The sequence below is a fragment of the Neopsephotus bourkii genome, unplaced genomic scaffold, assembly GCF_033783945.1.
Source record: "Neopsephotus bourkii isolate Nb327-2 ecotype Australia unplaced genomic scaffold, CSIRO-AGI_Nbou_v1 NB_196, whole genome shotgun sequence".
Classification (NCBI taxonomy): Eukaryota; Metazoa; Chordata; class Aves; order Psittaciformes; family Psittacidae; genus Neopsephotus; species Neopsephotus bourkii.
Window position 1 is genome coordinate 9,853,689 of NW_026900709.1, and position 20,722 is coordinate 9,874,410.

The following is a 20,722-nucleotide window of genomic DNA, read 5'->3' on the forward strand; positions in this document are numbered from 1 at the left end:
CAAAACCACAGCACTGCACCAGCTACGAAGAAGGAGAAAAAAAATGACTGCTACTGCTGAACACAGGACAAATATATCATGAAGAAGTAAAATAAATTGCTGTAAATAAGATATGTTTCTCTGTGCTTACCAAGATTTGCAACATTCTTGCTGGGTGCCATTCACCCAATGAATGTTCTAATGGAGCTCAGGGAGATATCCTCCTCAGGAATAATTACACTTGGGCTAGATTCTTCTGTTAAAAAAAAAAACAAACCACCAAACAACCCTCCCCCCAAAAACAACAACAAAAAAACCAAGCCCCCAAATTGTCCGTCCCACTCCCCCCCCCCCCAAAAAAAAAGAGAAAAAAGTAAAAAAGACCTTCCTCCATGAAACTACTTCTGAGTGATACCAGAAGATGATAAAGTAGATCAGGGATAATAAAGTAGAAAATTACACTACTTCTTACAGTAAACATACTTTTGCAATTTTGAGCACATTAACAAAAAACCTTAGTTGCCACGGTTTCTCTGCCTACCTGAACTTTTATCAATATATACTCTAAAGAGCAAATTCAAGTTTTATATAGTTTTGATGACTGTTACTTAACAACAAACAAGAAAAAACCCCACAAAGTAGCATTTTCAGCCTCAGTACCTCTCAAGGTAAGTGGTAATGACATAATAAATTTTGTTAATGGCTGGTGAAGCCATTCCAGTATTTTTCACACACTTATGTCAAATCTTCTTTCTCCAGCTGGGTCACACCCTCTTACTTAACCCTTCCTGTCATTTTAACTTACAGAAACAAATACGCTTTCCTTTCAGGTGGATTTAAACTGAAAACTCTCTTTTACTTTCATTATGCAGCTCCAGTAGTAGTAATGACATCTAAAATAGAGTTAATTCCTCAGACTACAACTGCAGCAAACGGCATGTTAAACAGCTAATCTCTGCACCAGACAAAATCCTGTAAAACAAGGAGAGCTCACATTCTGCATACTAACACAGCTTTGCTAGTGAAAACGAGCTGTGCAAAACTCACAGAGAAGGCATATTCAGCCCTCTTGGTTATTGTGCAAGCGCGAATGAACCTCCCCTCCCTTCCAGAGTATTTCTAAAAAAATCAGATATTTTGAGGAAACTCTACAAGCAAGACTGCATTGTGCTGGGCACTGCTCTGCCTGGTTCAAGGGTGAGAAAATCCTATGTTACGTCCATAGGAAAGAGAGCATGGCCCAAAGGCAAGCTACATGGGGCAGATCCAGCACCGGCTCCTAGTGTCTCTTAAGGTTTGTGTAATTTGTTTCCATAAAGCTCCGACAGTGTTCAGTAGGAATTTAAGGGCAGTATCTTTCAAAACTGTGTCATGTGTATGCAGTGCAATATTCACCATATGCCCAGCATGTGCTATTGAAATAAAACCCACAAATGCCACACAAGCTCATTCAGAGTCAGAAGCTCAAAATTAGAAGAAAAAAAAAAAAGGTAAAATTATATGTAAGATGAAAAGAGTATTATAGTGGGAGCTCACATTTAAAGCCAGGTAAAAAAAAAAGTTTATTTCATGCTACTTACATCTGTCTAAAATTAGAATGGGTGTCTAGATGACTTTTCAATCACAGTGATACTGTACGATAAGCAACTGATACTCAAATTGTATCTCCCAGTGAGATAACAATTTCTAATATGCCAAAAAATCTACCATCTTGTTAATACAGATCTAAAACAGGAAAAAAGCTATTTAAGTCTTTGTAAGATGTTACATTTGATGAAAATAGCTATTTTTATCCTATCATATCCGCAGTATCAGAACAGGGAACAAATTAGGTTACACTTCTAAAATATTAATTGAAAGCACAGATCACTATTTTTAAACTAAAGCATAGGGTTGTGTATTTTATGCAGAAATAAGTGTTTTGAGAAAAACACAGTAAAAAGCAAAGGATATGTCTTTGTAGTGAAAAGTTAGAGCTTCTTAAATTGTTTTAAAAGGTTTTCAATTTCAAATGCTTTGCACTAATTTTCATGGCATACCAAACTGATAGCAATATATCTACTAAGTTGATATTTTTCATGCCTGGATGAACGGAGTGGGATGGGCTGAAACCTGCAAGAATCCCCAGGCTTGAAAGGACACTAACCAATGACTTACACCCCACCACCAGCCAGCAATGAGGACAGCCCTGCAGTGATCAATTTTGGGGCCCATATGAATCAACATCTTACCAGTTGCCCGGACCCGGGCAAGGGCATAAACTACATGCTAACAAGTTTAAAGATGACATTAAATTAGGAGTATCACGTGGCATGCCAAAATGCAGAGCTTCAATCAGAAGGGCAGTCCTTGGCTTGAGACGGGGCCAGAAGACACTTCATGAAGTTCAACAGAAGTGCAAAGATCTGCACCTGAGGCAGAAAAATCCCATGCCAAGCAGCAGCCCTGCTGAAAGCAGCAGGCACTTACAATAGGTGCCGGGCTGCAAAGGAGCCAACAGTGTGTCCTCACACTGCCAGAGGATGTGGAAATCCCAGGGGATAGTGCTGGTGAAATTTCACAGGTTGTCTACAAATTATAATTTGGATAGAAGTCCCCAGATGTATCCTCTGTTAACCCATTCTCTTTAGAAACAGCACAAAATATGTCACAATATCGCCCAGGGTTACAGGAAAATATTAATAAAAGATTTCATACAGAATCCAGAGAATGCTGCACTATAAGAAATTGTTCTATGGTACATCTGATACCACATTTCAATTTCCGATAAAGACTGCAAATAGTTTGTGATGCATTGTTTTGCATTTCCTCTACTTAATAATTAATTTAACATTCAGTAGGCTTAAAAAGTGTCTTCAATAGAGACTTAGAATATCACTTTTTTTATTCTAAAAATGCTAATGTTATTTTTCTCTCAATGAGTGTCAAATAAACAATTGTAAAAATTAATTAAATCAGTGATAGCATCTCTAGTATTCACCAAGTTTCAGTTTGCACTGCAATAATGGCATTCACAAAGCACTAGCAGAACACTAAAATTAAAGACCTTATTTCTATATTTAAATTAAAAAATGACTGTCAAAAAATTTGGGAACATGCAGTTACTGTCCCTCAAATGTACTTGTACTCGTATACACATAATGCTTTCTAATATCACGGTGAACTGCACACAAAGACTGGAGCAAATGTATAATAATGTTTTTAAGGAAACTGACACAGAATAATTAATTGCTATTTTGCACACAGTGCGCCAATTTAATTCATAGTCATTAAAGCAAGTAGGATGAATTTCACTAAATATGATTAAAACCCCAAACTTTGATACATTTCCATTTTCTCAAAATAATTGCAGAACTAAAAGAAAAAATAAATAGACTAGTTTCAACTAGGAAAACAAAAGATATTGTTCATTGAATGATTCAAAATTTTCTTTGGAAGAAATCCTGTTTAATACGCACACAGTTTTTTAATAACAAATATCATAAGCAATACATGAGCATTCACAATTCTTTAAAAAGTCTACTTTATATTTTCTGTAGGTTTTCATAGTTCTGCCTGATAACAGAACTATGTGAAGAAATTGGAATTCTTTAGTAGCTGGTTGCTTTGCCAGTGGGTTTGCCATACAAACAAGGGGAAAAACTAAATGTGTATTAAATAACCAAACTAATTTCAGTTCTGTAGGGACCTGACTCTGCAAAAAACCATAAGCAGGTAGAGAGCTGGGTATGTGTGGTAATCTACTGAGAACTGTCCAAGCAGGTCTGCTGGCAGGATCACATACCTCTGTAATGATTTTTTTTAGGTCTCAGTACTGGAATCAATCCTCAATAGAAAAATTCAAGTGCACTATGTATGCTGCATATGAATAGAAAGAAACACAGTGTATATACATGAAATCTAACCTATCATCAGTGCCTGGATGTATAATACGGGCATAAATGGAAGACTAGATCATACCATATGGAATGCAGCTTTTACCTAATAAAATTACTTTGTTTCTTCTTATTAAAATCTGCCCTACTGTTTAATGTTTCAGAGATTTTCAAATAGAAAGTGCCAAGCCTTCTCCCACATATATTAACTGAGGCTTAGCAACACATAAGAGACTTGGTTCTTAATCAAAAAATATAGAATCACTTTACAAAAAACAGTAAAATATAATTTTGCACAAAAGCTATTTTGGCAACACAAATAGTAGTTGTTAGCTACAACACATGGGAGACTCTTCCGTACTCTCAAATATAAATTTAGGTAAGAAAAGTAGATGGGGACAAATCAGAGCCAGTAAGCAGTATGTGCGGCAGAAAACAGTTGCATTTTTATAGTACTATCCAGCTTCTGGAGAGAAGCCAGCATCCTTCCCATGAAATCTTCCTGTGCTTTTAACACTGCTGCAAAACTTCAGGGAATTCTAATTGTATAAACAGTTATGGGGAAACTCAGCATCAGCCATTTAGAATATAATTTCCTGACCAGCAATTCATATGCATTTTTCAAGACTGTCTCAAATTCAAGCAGTTTGCAGTTTCTTTTCAGTCTGAGTATACAGTCAGCTTCCCAAAGCTAAAGCATATACAGTAGATCTCATTCCTCTGAAATACAGTTAGATGTTTGGTTGTCTTTTGATTTTAAATAATGCAGGTTCTCCAATATTTATATCATGATAAAATTCTAGTGCTTTAAAAATCTGCCCTTCACACAAGCCTAAGCATACATATTTTAAAATTACTTACTGTACATCTTCATATTTTGTTTAAGGCATGAACAATGGCATATGAATGGGAACAGCTTCCAGAAAAGCATATCTTTTTGACAAAGGCCAGTCCAACCACATCACACCAAAGGACTAACCTGAAGCCAGAAATGACAATGCTGTGACCCAAGAGTTTTTAACAAAAATAGTTGAAATAAAATGGATTTTTTTTCTCTTTTTCTTCCTTTTTTTTTTTATTTAAATTACATTACTCTTAATGTCTGTTTAAAGCACCTGTTGCAGTTTTGCATTTACCACCTCTTCCAAGTGACTTTGGATAACTCATCTGCTTCTTTTGTTCTGAATTTTCAATGTATGAAACTTTAAAAGGCTTCTGTTTCTTTTTTTTTTTTTTATTTTTTTCCTTCCTTTTTTTTTTTCTTTTTTTTTAATGGCTGCTGCAAAATTAAAAAGATCCAGAAGTGGTCAGGGGCCTGGTCTAATGCACTTTCAGAAGTCCATTATAAAGATGAATATAAATGTGAATGATAGGTTTTTCCGCAGACCCACAAACCACGCTTAGCTATTAGAAACATATTGTGCATAGTTATTTTTTTCTTCAGAGTGATATGTTTACTAGATCTACATTCTCAGTTTACCAGAGTATGGGAATTTCTACTTTGCTAAAGCCAGGATCCTTTCGCAGTTCCCAGTAGGTATCATTGGTAACCCAGGCTTCTCTTTGATTAGCATCAATAACTTTTCTGTAGAAAGATAAAAAAAAGAAGAAACATTTCTGACCAGAGATCCATACCCCTCTGATCTAACCCAATACTAAATGTGATTTCATATTTGTAAAAGACATGAGAACATTCAGGGATTTAAAAATAAAAATCAACCTCTCTACCTGTGTCAGAGGTGGAACGTTTAGAAGACAGCCAAAATTCCATATCTGTTGCCTGATCTGTGTGAGCTGGTCTTAGAGCCACATAAGACCTCTTTGGCCATTACAGATTCTGACTATGTGCACGGAATCAACCAAGAGTTTAAACTTGCAGAATGCAAGACTTTTACCTTTTATGCTATTTGCCTCCTGTGTATTTTGCTCATCTTCTACTACAAAACTGCACCAAGGATGTCCAGTCTTTCCCCTTTTGATTACTCATGCTAAACATCAGGCAATTTGGTATGACTATCCCTTGTTTCAGAAAAATGCTTTATTAAAAACAAAACCCAAGCCACCACCACGCCTCACTCAAAAATAAATACACTGTAATTTACACATACATGCACATACATTTATATATACATTTCACAGCTGTATAAATATATGTATAATGTTGTTTTACAGGTCACTATTTCTTCCTTTGTTTATGCAATGACTTAAACCAGTAACATAGTTGAATCTTAGATCCTAATATTGTACTTCTGTTCCACTTCAAAGTTCAAAAAACATTGGCCAAAGGGTGCAGTAGGCTTGCATAGCTGTTACCCCTTGTGAGAAAATAATCTTTCTATTATGAAGCTTTAAAATATGTAAAAATTGCTTCAAGCAGAAATCAGGTATCTGATAATTTTTCTTAAAATTGCCATTTTCCAGGCTTTCACTATTAACAGACCACACTGGTGGTAACTCTTGCAGTACTTTGTACAGCCATACGATAGAAGAAGAGACTTATTTCTGAAATTAATAGACTCACTTAAAAAATTTGGGTCTATATTCAATGTTGTTTTCCTCCATGTATCGCCTCCGACCTCTCTGGAGTTCCTCTATTCTTTGTTTCTCAGATGCTGCTGCTTCTATATTTCCTTCCTCCAGAAGCCTGTATGGATAATAACACGTATTGCAGCAATTATACACTGTCTAGAAAAAGGGATTTTCTAGCAACAACCATCATAAAAGACAAGTGGAAGCCACACCTGTTGTCTGTCTTGAACCCACTTTCAGATGTAGTAATAATTTCATAAAATAAGCGTAACTGAGATGTGACTCCCCAGTTACATGTACCTGATCTATACCTAAGGTATACACTTTAGCAACTTCAGCATACACAAGCATTGAGGTATTATGAACTGAGAATGAGGAGGAAATTAACATTACTTCCCTTCATTGCAAGAGGACATGACATTTCAGAGCCTGTCTTTGCCATTTGTTATGAGGAATCCTACCTCTGCCCAAAAACTGCCCTATAGCATTACTGTACCAACAGGATGCTTTCTACTTTTCCTCAACTAAGTAAAGCAGAAATTTGATTGCGATACTGAATACCTTCTCTGCTAGCAGAATCCTCCAAATCTTAGTTCAGACTCTAGTAAAGACATAGACAAAATTCAGTACTCAGCCAAACCCAGCATTAAAACCACCAAATACGACGTGTATAAATGAGCATTCTTACCTTTGATCTGGCCTGAATCGTGCATCTGTCATAGGAAGAAGATCTTTCAGTAAAGGATCTAATTCATTGAGCTCAATAGCAAATCTCGTGAAGCCATAATAACGCTCATAATTGGTTGGCATGGAGCCTGTGTAAAAGAAAAAAGATTTTTAAACTATTATTCTAAATATGCAAGAGATTCATTTCTTTATTAAATTATAAAAGCAAAAATATGAATATATTTTACTCTCACATACAATTTAAAAGCATAAAAAGCTAATCACTAGGTGGAAAAAAACTCACTAAATATTAATTTCAAGTGCTTTTTCTGCAGAGGTTGTAATTACATGCTCATGGATTCAAAAATTTTATGACCTTTATTCCTTTTAAAATAAAAAAAATACTGGTTTTAAGATTTTCAACTTAAACATAGTTTCCTGTTCTCTGGAAAGTGGGCTTATCAAATGTCTGTATAAAAGCTAACCTTAACTGATCTTAGGGTTAATTTTCAATATAAGGCTCACTCACAGACAGCTTCAGCACTGTCCAAAACCTTCAGCACCAACAGCAGTCAGAGTAGACATTGCAGAGAGTAGGGTGCAAAGTAGGATTCCAAATACTATCAATACAGAGTCAGGTTCAAAATTACATAATGACAATTCCTGGATAATCCTTAATGTATGAAAAATATTATAAGTGCAAAGGATGACTAATTCAACCTCAGTGCCTCTAAGCACACAGTAAGGAAGTTGAAACCAGCTCCTGAAATCACACAAACTCACCATCTCTGAAAATCTTATCCTTTAGGTTAATAAAGCATAAAGATAACAAAGTTAATAAACTGGCATCTCCTATTTGTTGCACCCAAATAAGCTACACTGCTGCCTGTGAGAAGGCAGGCAGGCCCAAACATACAGCTCTTTTCTTAATTTTATTCTTATGTTGACCCCAAGACCCCCAAATATTTGACCAGGAGTCAGAATGAGATGTCGAAGATTATGCCCTATAAGAACATTTAATTTTACCATTACCCTAAATTCATGTAAATTCTTATTGTCATGGTTTAAACCCAGCCAGTAATTCAGAATCGTGCAGCTGCTCGCTCACTCCCCACCTTCTCCCCCCTGCTCCAGGCAGGATGGGAAGGAGAATCAAAAGAATGTAAACCACATGGGTTGAGATAAGAACAGTCCAATAACTAAAGTATAATATAAAACTACTACTAATAATAATAATTATAAGGGAAGTAACAAGGGGAGAGAATATAAAACTAAAAAGTGAAAGGAAAAAAAAACAAAACTAATAAACACAAGTGATACACGATACAATTGCTCGCAACCTGCCAACCAATACCCTGCCTGTCGCAAGCAGCGATCTGAGACTTCTGGGTGACTCCCCTCAGTTTATATACTAGGCATGATGTTCTGTGGTATGAAATACCCCTTTGGTTACTTTGGGTCAGGTGTCTGGTCTGCTTCCTCCCAGTTTCTTGTGCTCCTCCTCACTGGCTGAGCACGAGAGACTGAAAAGTCCTTGATCAGAGTAAGCATTACTTAGCAACAACTAGAACGTTGGTGTGTTATCAACACTGTTCCCAAACTAAAGCCAAAACACAGCACTGCACCAGCTATCAGGAAGGAGAAAAATAACTGTCACAGCTGAACCCAAGACACTTATTTACTTGTCTAGCCAGAAATTTAATTTCACCAGTAGTATTTTGTGTATTTAAATGATGGCTAAACAAGCTTTACACAGTTTAGAGTTACACTACAGTGCCTGCCAGAGTTTATTACAAGGTTATTACCTGGCCTCCATATGCATTTGGCTGAAGGTGCAACCCCACAATAAAGGCCTTCATGCCACTTTCCAAAAAGGCGATGAACCACCTTCCCCTCTTGATCTATCACAACACCCTGGACCTCATTTACATTTGAATTCCAGTAGTTCACCTGCAAATTTAAGAATAAATTACTAATTAACACTGGTTTTTGCATTACCCATTGTACCAATACAGATACTGCACAAATCTTAATTGTGTGGCACTTACTGTCCAAATTTTGTACTGGAACAGCTCACCTGGAAGCAAGAATATCAGAACTCAAAATTCAGATGATCTGAATATGAACTGATCTAGTGTATGGGAAACCCTGAATAATTTGAAATATGGCTTTGATATAACTTGGGGACTATACTGTTGTTTATCAACCCAAATCAAATCCCATACAATTCAGCAAAAATGACACTTTGAAAGTTGCAAGATCACAGCCAGCTAACACTCTTCTATCTATATAGAGAAATACTGAATATACCTGTACATGTAAAGGAATCCTTTGATTGATGCTGAATACTACTGGGTGAAGCAGGGAACATGTTCAGCTGGTATTATTTGTTATTTGTTGCCTTCTGTTTCTCTTTTCTGTTTTGCTTTTCTTAGACATACCTACTCCTTCCACCTTCACCTACTGGGCCAGTTGCCCATTCTCAGAACATCCATCAAGACATGAATTCTACATTTACAGTAATGCACCATAACTGCAATGGTATTGATGTATTCCATTGCAATATGAAGACAAACTCATTTTTACAGAAAATACTTGATAGTGACATAGCTATATAGCAGTCTGGCTTCATATATGGTCAATGCCTGGATCATAAAATATTGTGAACCAAAGCAGCGTTATTTAATGTAAAGAGATAAAATATTGACTTACAAATTCTAGTAAAGGCAGAAGTAAAACGGCACAGAAGTCTACAGTGACATTGCATTTCATTGTGGTAACAGAAAATAAACTTCAACATTTTTAAACCTAAAACCAACAACAGTATAGCACACAGCTATACAGCAATGCAACACTCGTATCAAATGGTATCAAATGTTCAACGCAATAGAATCATGCTACTTGACATAACACTCCCATTTGCAATTTACATATTTACAAATGTTGACAAAACAAAATGTGGAATGTGAATTTCAGGAATACTGATGAAACAACTTGATAAATGCTTGAACTATGTAGTTTTATGAATATACGATACATATTAGAATACATATGTTACCTTGACAAACGTAAGTTTACAAATACAAATGCTGCTTTTTGTGTTTCTGATAGTTATCTCTCCGTAGTGTTCTATCCACCTCCTTCCACTAAGAATATTATGTATGCAAGTAGTGACTTTGTTCCAGACATAGTAGTCTCCATACCTAAGAACAGATTAACAAGTAGTTGATAACATACATTAATCATAATCATTATGGACACACAAGAAAAGTAAAACATAACTCCATTATCATAAATACAAAAAACCATGTTTCTCAAAAAACTTTTGAAACTTTAATAAAGCACTGGTTCTCAGTACATTACTAATCCTCCTTAGAGAAGGTCACTTAAGCTATAGAACAGAGAACTGAAGAATGCTGCTATGAGCCACAAATCAAGACATCATGAACCACTGAACCCCTGCATGGCATATTCACTGTGCTCAGAGCATTAAGTGCTTTGGCCATAAATCCTTCAGGGGCAGGAGACTGCTCAAAGGTCAACATAAGGCTGAATCGAAGCTACTAAGCACACAATGCAATTAAATTAAAAGTAGAACAAAATAATATGGAAAGGAGATAACAGAAAGGAAGAAAGAAGCAGGAGCTCACTAGAGCATCATCCCTTTCCTTCTTTAACAACTACAGAGTCAGAGCATCTCTCTTGTCAAACACGGGAATAAACTGAGAGAATTTGCGAAGTACATCCTCCTTCAGAGCTGAGGGGCAAGCACGAAGACAGAAAAAAACAAAGATGCTCCTGAGTGCATGTACTTCAATTTCATGGAATCAATAAAGAGCAAAGTGGAGTGATTCCATACCGTTAGAAGCAGAAAGAAAGGCTGGCTGCTACATACAGGAGCAGGAATACTACTGCAAAAACAGCAGACATGTTTAAAATATCCTTTCCTTGCATATACTCAGGATTTACAACTTGCAACTAGTCTTACTGGTGGTGAAACAGCTTCTAACTACTCTGTTAACATCTGGAGAATATGTTTGGGCTTATCTGCATTTTGAAAACTGACCTTACGTTGTTACTACTGGTTGTTCCAAGAGAACATTTCTCAGTACTGAGAGCAACAGCAGTTGCTGACAGTCCTACATTGCAGCCTTGTTCTGAATACTTGATCATTACTGTACTTGTAAAACATGGGTACTCTTTCCTAAAACATTTCCATCCCCTTTCTGTTGATTTTGAGAGAGTTTGTATATTTTTCTCAAAAAACTCAAATGGATCTTTAAGCTCAAAAACACTTGTGTATCCCCGTCTGTACACTAAGGATAAATCTGAGCTAGCCACTGACTCTCACCAGTACAATTCGCTGATGTCTGTGTACACTTCCCCCAATCCATTCACAAGGCAGCAAAGACTGAAATCAAAAGGAAATGGGACAGTAGCTTACTTTGGAAGAGTCACATTCAAGGTTCCAACTGGCAGAATCTCCATTGATTTCCCCCAGAATTTGTTTTTCCACCTGATATCTGAATGTAATTTACAAATGTGAAAGAAAGATTTACAAAAACTGAAAAGACCAAAGCCTCCCCATTGCAGTGATCTGCACAAGTGGCCCATGAGATACCTGTGCTAGACCACCAGTTTAAAACACAACAGTATGAGATTGCTACGAAAACACAGAAGGAACAACAACAACAACAAAATAATAGTCGAAAATGACATTAGGTCAGAACAACTAAAAAGAAGTGTGATTTTCTTCTAGAAGTCATGCCTATGTTACACAACTGTCGAATCTCTCATGAAAACATTCTATTCAAATTAGAGACATATGCCAGTAGATACAAAGAAAGAAAGAGCTGCTTGTTCAACTGTGTAAAAGGAACTGCTTGTGTTTGTAAGAAATAATAATTTTGTTGGTAAAAAGCTTTTAAATGAAGAAGTATAAAGAGATTGCAAGTGACAAGGGAAGTTGTAACACGTCTGCTCACTCTTAAAAATAAGAATTTGAAGTGAAATAATTCAGAGCACCTGTTTGCAAAATGTTACTACAAAAATAATAAGCATAGAAATTTTGAGTAAGTTCCAAATGCAAAACTCAGCTTGTACAGACAAAGTTTTTATTTGCTAATAAAAAAGGAGTTTACACTTTTGAATTAAAAAGTATACCTTGCCAAAACACAAAGTTCTTCGATTCACAGTGACAGGCTGAAATGGGAGGATGGTGGCTAACCTGGAAAACAGTTAGTTTAACAGTGAGTTAAAAAAAAAAATAATTTTCATTTTAAAGATAATACAATTGAACTGTAATATGACAATACTAAACATCCCACACCATTTCTTAGCATATGTTGCTATGAAAACAGATGCAACTTGAGTTTGTACTTAAAACACTCTGAACTTAAAACACTTCCTTGTGATTCCTACAGAAAATTATACTGCCTAGTATTTAAAGAATTTCTATCATAATAACAAACTTTCTTTGCTACCAAGAAAGCAAACTATTCTAACTAGACAAAAAAAAAAAAGGTTACTTTATATAAAAAAAAAAAGAAACAAAATCTAAATCTAAACAGATCTAAAAACAAGCTTTACCTGCTCTGAGAAAAATCGAAATCCTTTGTCTTCTCTAATACATTCGTAAGTTTCACCAAGCACTGGGTTAAATGGCTTGCTTCCTGCTCTGAAGTATGTAGAGGCATAGCCTGATGCTGCAAAAGCAGCTATGAGAACCTGTGAAAATACAGAAAAGAACGTGAAAACAGACAGAGATTCTTGTGTATCTGCCATCACTATGTGGAATCACACAACTCACTCCACTCAGAGTGAAATCTGGATTAATGAAGCATGCCTGAGAGTAAAGCAATACATCCCAGCCATAACTAGTATAAACTGCATTTCTTGTGTTGGTAATTTGCTTTTTCTTCATGGCCTCAGTCAGCCTCTTTCAACAGTCCCTTAAAATAACAATCTGCACAAGATACTGTTTTTCTACCTTTGATCAGGTTTATCGACAATGACCTAAACTACAAACCCAGCTCTAGTCTATGCTCCCCATGAGTAAGTACTATATAATGACTTCTAATGACAAGATCACATACCATTCTCCTATGGGAACTATTTTATGTAGTGCCAAACATAAATAGTTCTCACTTAGAATGTCCTTAATGCAGAGTTATCTCAGGATTGTCCACAGACAGGCGGCCTCATCAGCCCCCTTTGTCTACATATAAGACCAAAATTTAGTAATCTCTAAACCAGGTCCAGCTGGGAGTAATAGGTTAAGTGACATGCCACTGTAATTTAGATTACAGCTACCTTTAGCAGAATTTAAAAAAAAATAAGAATATCACAATACATATTCACAAGTCTCAACAAAACTTCAGAAAAGCGATACAGGAATAAAAATAACTCAGCTATGGATAATCTGCTAACAGCTGGGTGAAACTTAACCTAAGTGCCCCTCTCCTCATGTTACCAAGGACGTAACACTCGTGTGAGTTTTTATATGCTTTGCTTTCTTCCCACTCTATAATGGGTGTTCCATTTTCTATTCATTTAATATTATTCATAAATGCAGCATCAACAGAATTAACACTCTTTTCATGGGCTTTTCTTCAACAGTAAAACCTTCACTCATCCAGCCTTTTTCATGAATTTAACTATAAGAGACAACAGAGAAATGAGGGGCTTTACTATCCTTAGGAAAAAAAGAAAAAAGTTTCCACTGTTTTTGTATACTTGTTTAAGATAGCAAAGTCTGGATTTTTCAGAGGACAGTGAAGAAGCAGGTACATATTCACAGCATTGCTACCATGCTCTGGATATTCAGCACTTCTGCCTGGTAAAAATTTCTGTGCAATTCAGATTTTTAAGGTTCTTGTTACAAGCTTGGTGTGTATCCCAGGTGTTGCACTGAAGATGGGTAGCAGAGAAGCGGACTTGAGGTGCTTTCCAACCCTAACTGTTCTATGACTCTATGAAGCTATGTTTCCAAGGAAGATTTAAGTTGCACCGTGGCTTTTCCTTTCTGAACTCTCCTGACTTCTTCAACAGTCACCTTCCAAACTGTTCAACAGAGGCAGAGTCCTACAAGCAGTTCACTTTATTCATTACAACTCCTCCCAGTCCTTACAGGATCTTCCTTTTGTGGAAGACATAAGAAATCTTATAGGAAAACAGCATGTGATGATAATAATTCAACCCCCTATCATAAGACTGATCTCCAGCTTCTCCAGTGGCAAGGAAAAAATACCAGTGTTTAGGACCCCACACTCTCCTGCAGGCCACATATAGTTACGGACCTGAGTTTGTGATGAGATGACAGCCAAAAGCAACCTCTCTTCTCCCAGTTATCTACAATGCTGCCAACCCATACTAGAGGACAATAGTTCAGCACAAACACTACCAAACTTGCCCTAACAGCCTTTTCCTCATTTCTTCTGAGCAAAAGGAGAAATGACAGATCAAAACACCCTGAGAGCTGAACATAAGCTGTGGACTGTCAGTTAAAAAACCAAGACATACTTACAGGGGAGCTGAAGTCAGGCTGCCGAGGCAAACTTTGTTTTGGTGTTTTGAAACTTCTCTATTAGAAATTGCCTATGATGACATCTTATTGATAATAAGATTGACCATTGACCATAAGCCAGCCACAGACTCGATTAGCTCTTGGAGGCTGTTGGACTTGATCACTGAAAGCCAGGAAAGGATGCTGCAGGGTTAAAAGCTGCCAGTGTCTACATACACAATTCCAGAGAGCGAGATCAGTTTTCATATCAATGAGTCACAATTGCAGGACTTGGTCTGAAGACAAGAACAGTCCTTCAGCCTCACTCGGATCAAACCTACTACCTGCAATTGTTCACAACATTTGCCTGACCAAACAGGGAAGAGCAAGAGAGGTCCCTGCACAGACCTCCACTCAACAGCTCCCATTTTAATACAGACATAAGAAGTGATAAACTAAATTTATTACCATGCGTTCATAAGGATCATCTGTTTCAGCAGCCTTGTCCAAAAGTTCACTGTATTCTAGCTCTTCACAAAGATGTTGCAAGGTATTCAGAGGTTCATTTAGCTCAACAGGCATGGATACTTTGGAAAGATCTTTGCCAATGTTATTTCTCAAAATATTCCACAGATTGATGTTACTGGTGTCAGGGCTGGGAGCTGGGAGACAAGTTCTCCGTCCGTTCCTGAATGCACCTCCCGTCAACTCACCATTAAGAACTGGGAAGGGAAAAAAATATTATCACACTATATTAAAAAGCATCAGATTAAGAAAAACAGACTTAGCCACTGAACCTAATCACTGCCAGAACAAGCATGCCCTGCTTCACTGATTTCAGCTACGTTGGTCTTGTTACAGACATGCGGTAAATGCAGTATATGAACATAACCAAAATAATTCCCAAAGGTTAAAACATAACATATACTTTGCCGAGAAATGTTGTCTGCAACACTGGTGTTGTCCTCAGATATATTATCACTCACATCACTGATATAAGATTCATCATCAGAAGCCTAAAACATAAGGAAAATATCAATTCAGACGAATACATATAAAATACAGTGACAAAGTAGGCAAAAATAATAACTGAAACACAAATATTCAAAGAAATCATCTCTACCCAATTAGAGGTTTTTACTAAATCAACTGGGGGTTTCAATTGGCCCATACTTACGCTGTGCTAAAAGCATCAAAACAAATGCTATGCTCTCCCTGTTTCTGAATTCCTTACTATGAAGCTAAATACAGACACTAACTTTAGAAAAACTGTGACTTCAAACAAGATCAGAGATGAACAAAAGATTGAAAATGCCATGTGTTGGGGATGGGAAGCAGAGTCAGATTTGTGCTCTTTATAAGGTGCCTAACAACTAAACACAGCTTGTGTTTAAGCAAAAAATATATATAAACATTGGCCCATCATTTTGCAAAGTAAGAACTACATCAATGTTATGACTATTTTTAAGATTCTTTCTTTTTTTCCAAAAAAATATTACTTTCAAAATATTTTACAGTATTTACTGATGATAGAGTATTTATTATAAGGCCTATACCATTTGGGAGTGATTTTGTAAAGTTTCCTTTTTATTTATACTATACAGGCTCACCAATTTTTCCATGCTGATATAACAATCCAGACTATTGAGATAAAAGGTACTTGACAGAAGTATTGCTGCCAGCAGCAGTAAGATAAGGAAACATTCCATCCTTTAGATGAGCAATTCTGCTCATGGTTGTACCAACTCATGGCAGGTGAGCAAGCCTTGTCAACGAGAAAATATTGCCGTACATTCTCATCTACTTTTACAGAAGAGTCGTGGCAGACCACAGCAGTACTGTGGCTTTATAAAAGGTATTTTCAAAAAATAAATACATTTTTTATATTGAAGAATCTATTCAGGATATCACAGGAAAGCTGCAGACAGCAACACGATTCAGGAGCCTGAACTGCATCTGACTGCTTCAACTTTGAGTATGAATGAGCGAATTTTTCAGGCTTTTGCCTATTTGTCTGATTACCGAGAATAACTTTATATGTATACTAGAAGACCTTTTTTTTTCAAGAATATTTTAAAATCTAAATTAGTTGACTCCATAGTCAGATATAATTGCTCCTGCTTATGTCATCCTTATCTGAAATTGGCATAGGCTAGCAAGGGCATGTACTGAACATAAGCCACTGGTACAAGCAGCTTTCAACTCAGTTTCACACTTCGGGGAACATCTGCACCCCATCACAAAGGAGTCTCAAATTTATTTATCTACACCTTACACACCTTTTTATTCTAAGGTCCATTATTAAAGAGAAAAGAAAAAACATTCATGAGTTGTAGCAATACCTAAATCTGTCCAACAGCAAAGCTGCAGCATGCTGCCATAGCCTACCTCGTTTTCTGATGAGCTGGCAGATAGAAGCACTTCCTGTGCATCAAAGAACTCTGAAACAGATTCAGACATAGAGAGCCTGCTCTCATTAGAAACTTGCTGAGACAGTGGCAAACTGACATGAATTTGTTCACCTGTCTGTAAATAAAGCATAGAAAAAATAAAAGTATTATTTATAAAATAAAAGAAATATACATAGATGGGGTAAATAATCTGAGCAATTTTTCTATGCCAAATATAAGCATGGATAGTAAAGAGAGAATTTTGGCAGGGCTTTGTGTGTACCTAACAGATGAGACTTTGACAATTACAAAATAAAGTGCACTTTGAGCATCAAGATACATCTTTTAATTTGAGGCCTGCTCAGCATCAACTGCTAAGTTGTAGCAGTATGAATAATCACAGATCTAGTCCTTCATCCACAGACTAGTTCAACCATGAAATTCAGATGAAAAAACACATGGTTGTAACAAACTACACCTCTCAGAGCTAGCTTTGATACAACCAAAACTCAAATATAAAGCTTTATAGGTCAGGGAGTTACTTGCAAAATAAATGCACTTCTGAACCAGTTTAGTAACAAATGCTTGAAACATCTGAGTATTCAGGAGAATTATTATAATATTTATTTATGTGCTTTTATTCCATGTTTGTACTCCAAATCTCATTTGAATTATGCCAGTAATGGTGACTCAGTGCTGCTAAAGGGAATGAAATCTTTATGAGTTTAAATTATGGTTTATTATAAAGAGAATTTAACAGGAACATAGGGTTCAAAATTGTGTCATGTGTATATCAATTGAGGGCAAGATAATTTAAATAGTGGAAAATATCTTCCTTTCCACGTTATTGATGGGAGGGACACCAGGTTTCAACATGTTACCCTACAGGCTATTGCTTCAAGAAGGGGGGGGGGGGGGGGAATTAAGATTCTCTCCCTGTACCATTCCACCAAAAGGAGATGCTGCTGTGGAGTGAAACAGGCTTTTGTCTTAATCCCTCAATTTATACAGCATGTTGCTTCTGAGGGATAACACAGATGAAACTACTGAAGTCCTTCTAAACACAGTTAACTTCAGATTGCAACTCAATCCCCATTAATCTTACTCCAGAAGTCCTGCAAATGGTTTTATTGACATCTTAATCCTGTAGACTTATGCTCTACAAAGTTGCCTCACCATGCACTAATAAAAAAAAAATCTAAAAAAAATTCATAAACAAGCCAAGAGGTCAAAAACCATTCCATTTTCACTGGGGCTTATAGGCTTGGAGACAGTTTATGCTGTTTGATGACTTATAACGGAAATAGAAACTCATTTCACCGTTATCTTTAGAGGAAGTGATTAAAATTTTAAGGTTTTTAGAGAGACTTGGAAAAATACACATGCCCCTTCCTGAAAAAGTTTCTCACACAGGCATTATCTGCGCACTGCAAGATTATATATATATATATGTATAAAAGCAATCAAGAGAAGTGGATGAGAAAGCTGAGAACTTCTTTGAGAAACACCTTCAGTGAGACATGCTGGACTAGAGAGAAAGATGTACATATGAAAAAGAAACAGCTAACAAAAAAAAAATAAATAGAAGAGCTGTTCAGAACTTCACTGCAGATCGCTGTCTGTGCTGTGGCACTGCTTCACCTCTATCTTCTGTTGGTAGTCTCCAACATGCTGGACTCTTGAAAAATTGTTTGGATATTTTCAAAAAGCAAATAAACAAAAGTTATTTGAAATTCATTTTCACTTTCCTTTCTTGATGGAAGAGATAATTACGAGACAAGAGTATGTTAACTGAAGTGGCATATGCATAGAAAAGAATCAATGGAAATGACAAATGACAAATATTTTGGCAAAATGCAAGCAGAATGGTTGCCAAAGTGACCCCATTAATTGTAACATATTACAGCTCAGAAATTCGTCTTTCTCGCGAAAGAAGCTGACTTGTTATTGATAGAAATGTTTGGCAATCTGTTGACTGAGGGAAGCAAAATGAGAAAGACTAAATGTTGCACACATGAGATTAGTATAGTGCTTGGTTCATAGACTGAGCCTTTTGATTTCAGCAGTGCCACTCCAGATATTAAGTATTAGGCCCTTTAAGCACTTGCCGGCTCAGGCTATTAAGTACTAAATTGCTCTGTTGATTTGGCAAGAAAATAAGACACAGAATTGGATAGCTACATTTGAATGTGTGTCACACTCAAATACAGTAACACCTCACTAATTCACACAGCCAATAATTAATATTCCAAAAGTGGAGTCCTTCCCTGTTTCTCAGAGACCAAACTGAGTTCTTTCATTAGGTACAAAATATGCAAAATAAAAGACAGAAGTTTTATTTTATATAGTGAAAATATAATCCGAGTTTTTCTATAAATAAACACTTGCCAATCTGAAAAAAATCTGTAATTTGCCAAGTGTGTTTCAGCTATAAGTGAGAATTAGCAAGGTTTGCTTGTACTATAATCCATTAAAGGCCAAAATCTTACCTCATCAGGACTAGGGATAATATTTACACTGACAACCTGATCACAAATAACAGATTCTGAATGTATTCTGTTCAAGCGACTCCTTAGTTCAGCATTCTGGTTGAGAGCCTTAAAATAAAAATTACATATTTCATTTAAAATTAAAAAGTAAGTGTTAGGAAAAAAAAAAAAAGAAAGAAAAAAAGTAGCTTCTTCCCTCAATTTCCTAAGAAATCACTGATTCTCTTCCATGTTTAGAGAGATACTTAATTTGAGATACTCTCTAATACGATTTAATCATTTGGTTGGTTTGCCTGGTTTTAGGAGGCAGGAGGGACAGATATTCTCCCACGGTGTTATAATGGCATCAGGTAGCTCTTTGGCAGGTATACTGGTGGGTTATGTACATTATGGAAATGGAGACTGAATGCAGTAAGAAAGAACGAAACTGCAGGACAATAGGAACTACTGGCAAAATGCCCAAAGAGGCATTTGGTTTGGTTTGGTTTACAAATTCTTGGTTTACAGCTATACAATTTTTTCTGAAACAAGGTTATCAGTCCTTAAAGCCTGCCAAGGGAACTGCTTTGTTTCCCGCAAAACCAACATAATTGCTAGTATCACTGGGTGTTTACACATCCATATCAATTTTATATATTTGCATGTGTGTATTTATTTCAAATTACTGATCTATTAGTGTCATAAATACCAACAGAATTCAACTGGTGTCTGGCATCTGCTGATCCTTTTTTAAAGCCTGACCTAGATTAAAGATTTGGGTGCACATATGCATATCGTCTATAATCCAGAAAGACTCATGTGCAAGATTCCGAAATCCAGAAGAAGTATAATATGTTACATACTTAGAACATAAACTGACTTAACCTTATCCCCAACACTGAGGATTATAGAAATGAGCAACAGACAAACATATAGTTTTAGTAGAAAGTAACTGTTGTAACAGAGCGAGAATCTTCTGCCTCGCACTAGTGCAGCCTCAGGAATAGATTGCATGAATGTACTGAAATAAAATAGGACCAAAGTAAAATAGGCTAGCTTAAACTGTCACTAAACAGTTTAAATTACCCCATTTTGCTTTGTTCTGAGATGGTTTGGGCATGTTTCTAGTAGCCATCTACCAGGAAGGGAAAATGATGATTAACAACAGCCTGGCAGTAGCTCCCTTAACGGCTCAAATCTGGTCATGAGACTGGTCAAACCCAACCATCTGAACAAGGTCAAATTTCCACTTATTCCTCACTGAGACTATGAAATAATGTGTGACAGTGACTTTTAGACTGACACTGATGG

The 20,722-nt window shown here is 36.4% G+C and overlaps 1 protein-coding gene across 7 annotated transcripts in view; it reads right to left on the minus strand.

Moving 5' to 3' along the window:
- Positions 1-5,104: 5,104 nt before the first annotated feature.
- Positions 5,105-20,722, minus strand: part of OSBPL6 (oxysterol binding protein like 6) — a 95,444-nt gene continuing 79,826 nt past the window's right edge. For 5 of the 7 annotated variants that reach the window (XM_061379478.1, XM_061379511.1, XM_061379498.1 and 2 more), the window contains 12 exons: positions 19,433-19,540; positions 16,942-17,079; positions 15,482-15,569; positions 15,022-15,275; positions 12,639-12,776; positions 12,213-12,276; positions 11,494-11,572; positions 10,108-10,252; positions 8,855-8,999; positions 7,072-7,198; positions 6,376-6,498; positions 5,105-5,439 (listed from right to left, as the gene is read on the minus strand). In XM_061379478.1, the coding sequence (XP_061235462.1) occupies positions 5,331-5,439; positions 6,376-6,498; positions 7,072-7,198; positions 8,855-8,999; positions 10,108-10,252; positions 11,494-11,572; positions 12,213-12,276; positions 12,639-12,776; positions 15,022-15,275; positions 15,482-15,569; positions 16,942-17,079; positions 19,433-19,540 (1,518 nt within the window). In that variant the 3' untranslated portion in view covers positions 5,105-5,330. The remainder of the gene's footprint in view (positions 5,440-6,375; positions 6,499-7,071; positions 7,199-8,854; positions 9,000-10,107; positions 10,253-11,493; positions 11,573-12,212; positions 12,277-12,638; positions 12,777-15,021; positions 15,276-15,481; positions 15,570-16,941; positions 17,080-19,432; positions 19,541-20,722) is intronic. The other 2 variants (XM_061379521.1, XM_061379506.1) reach the window with 1 other exon arrangement.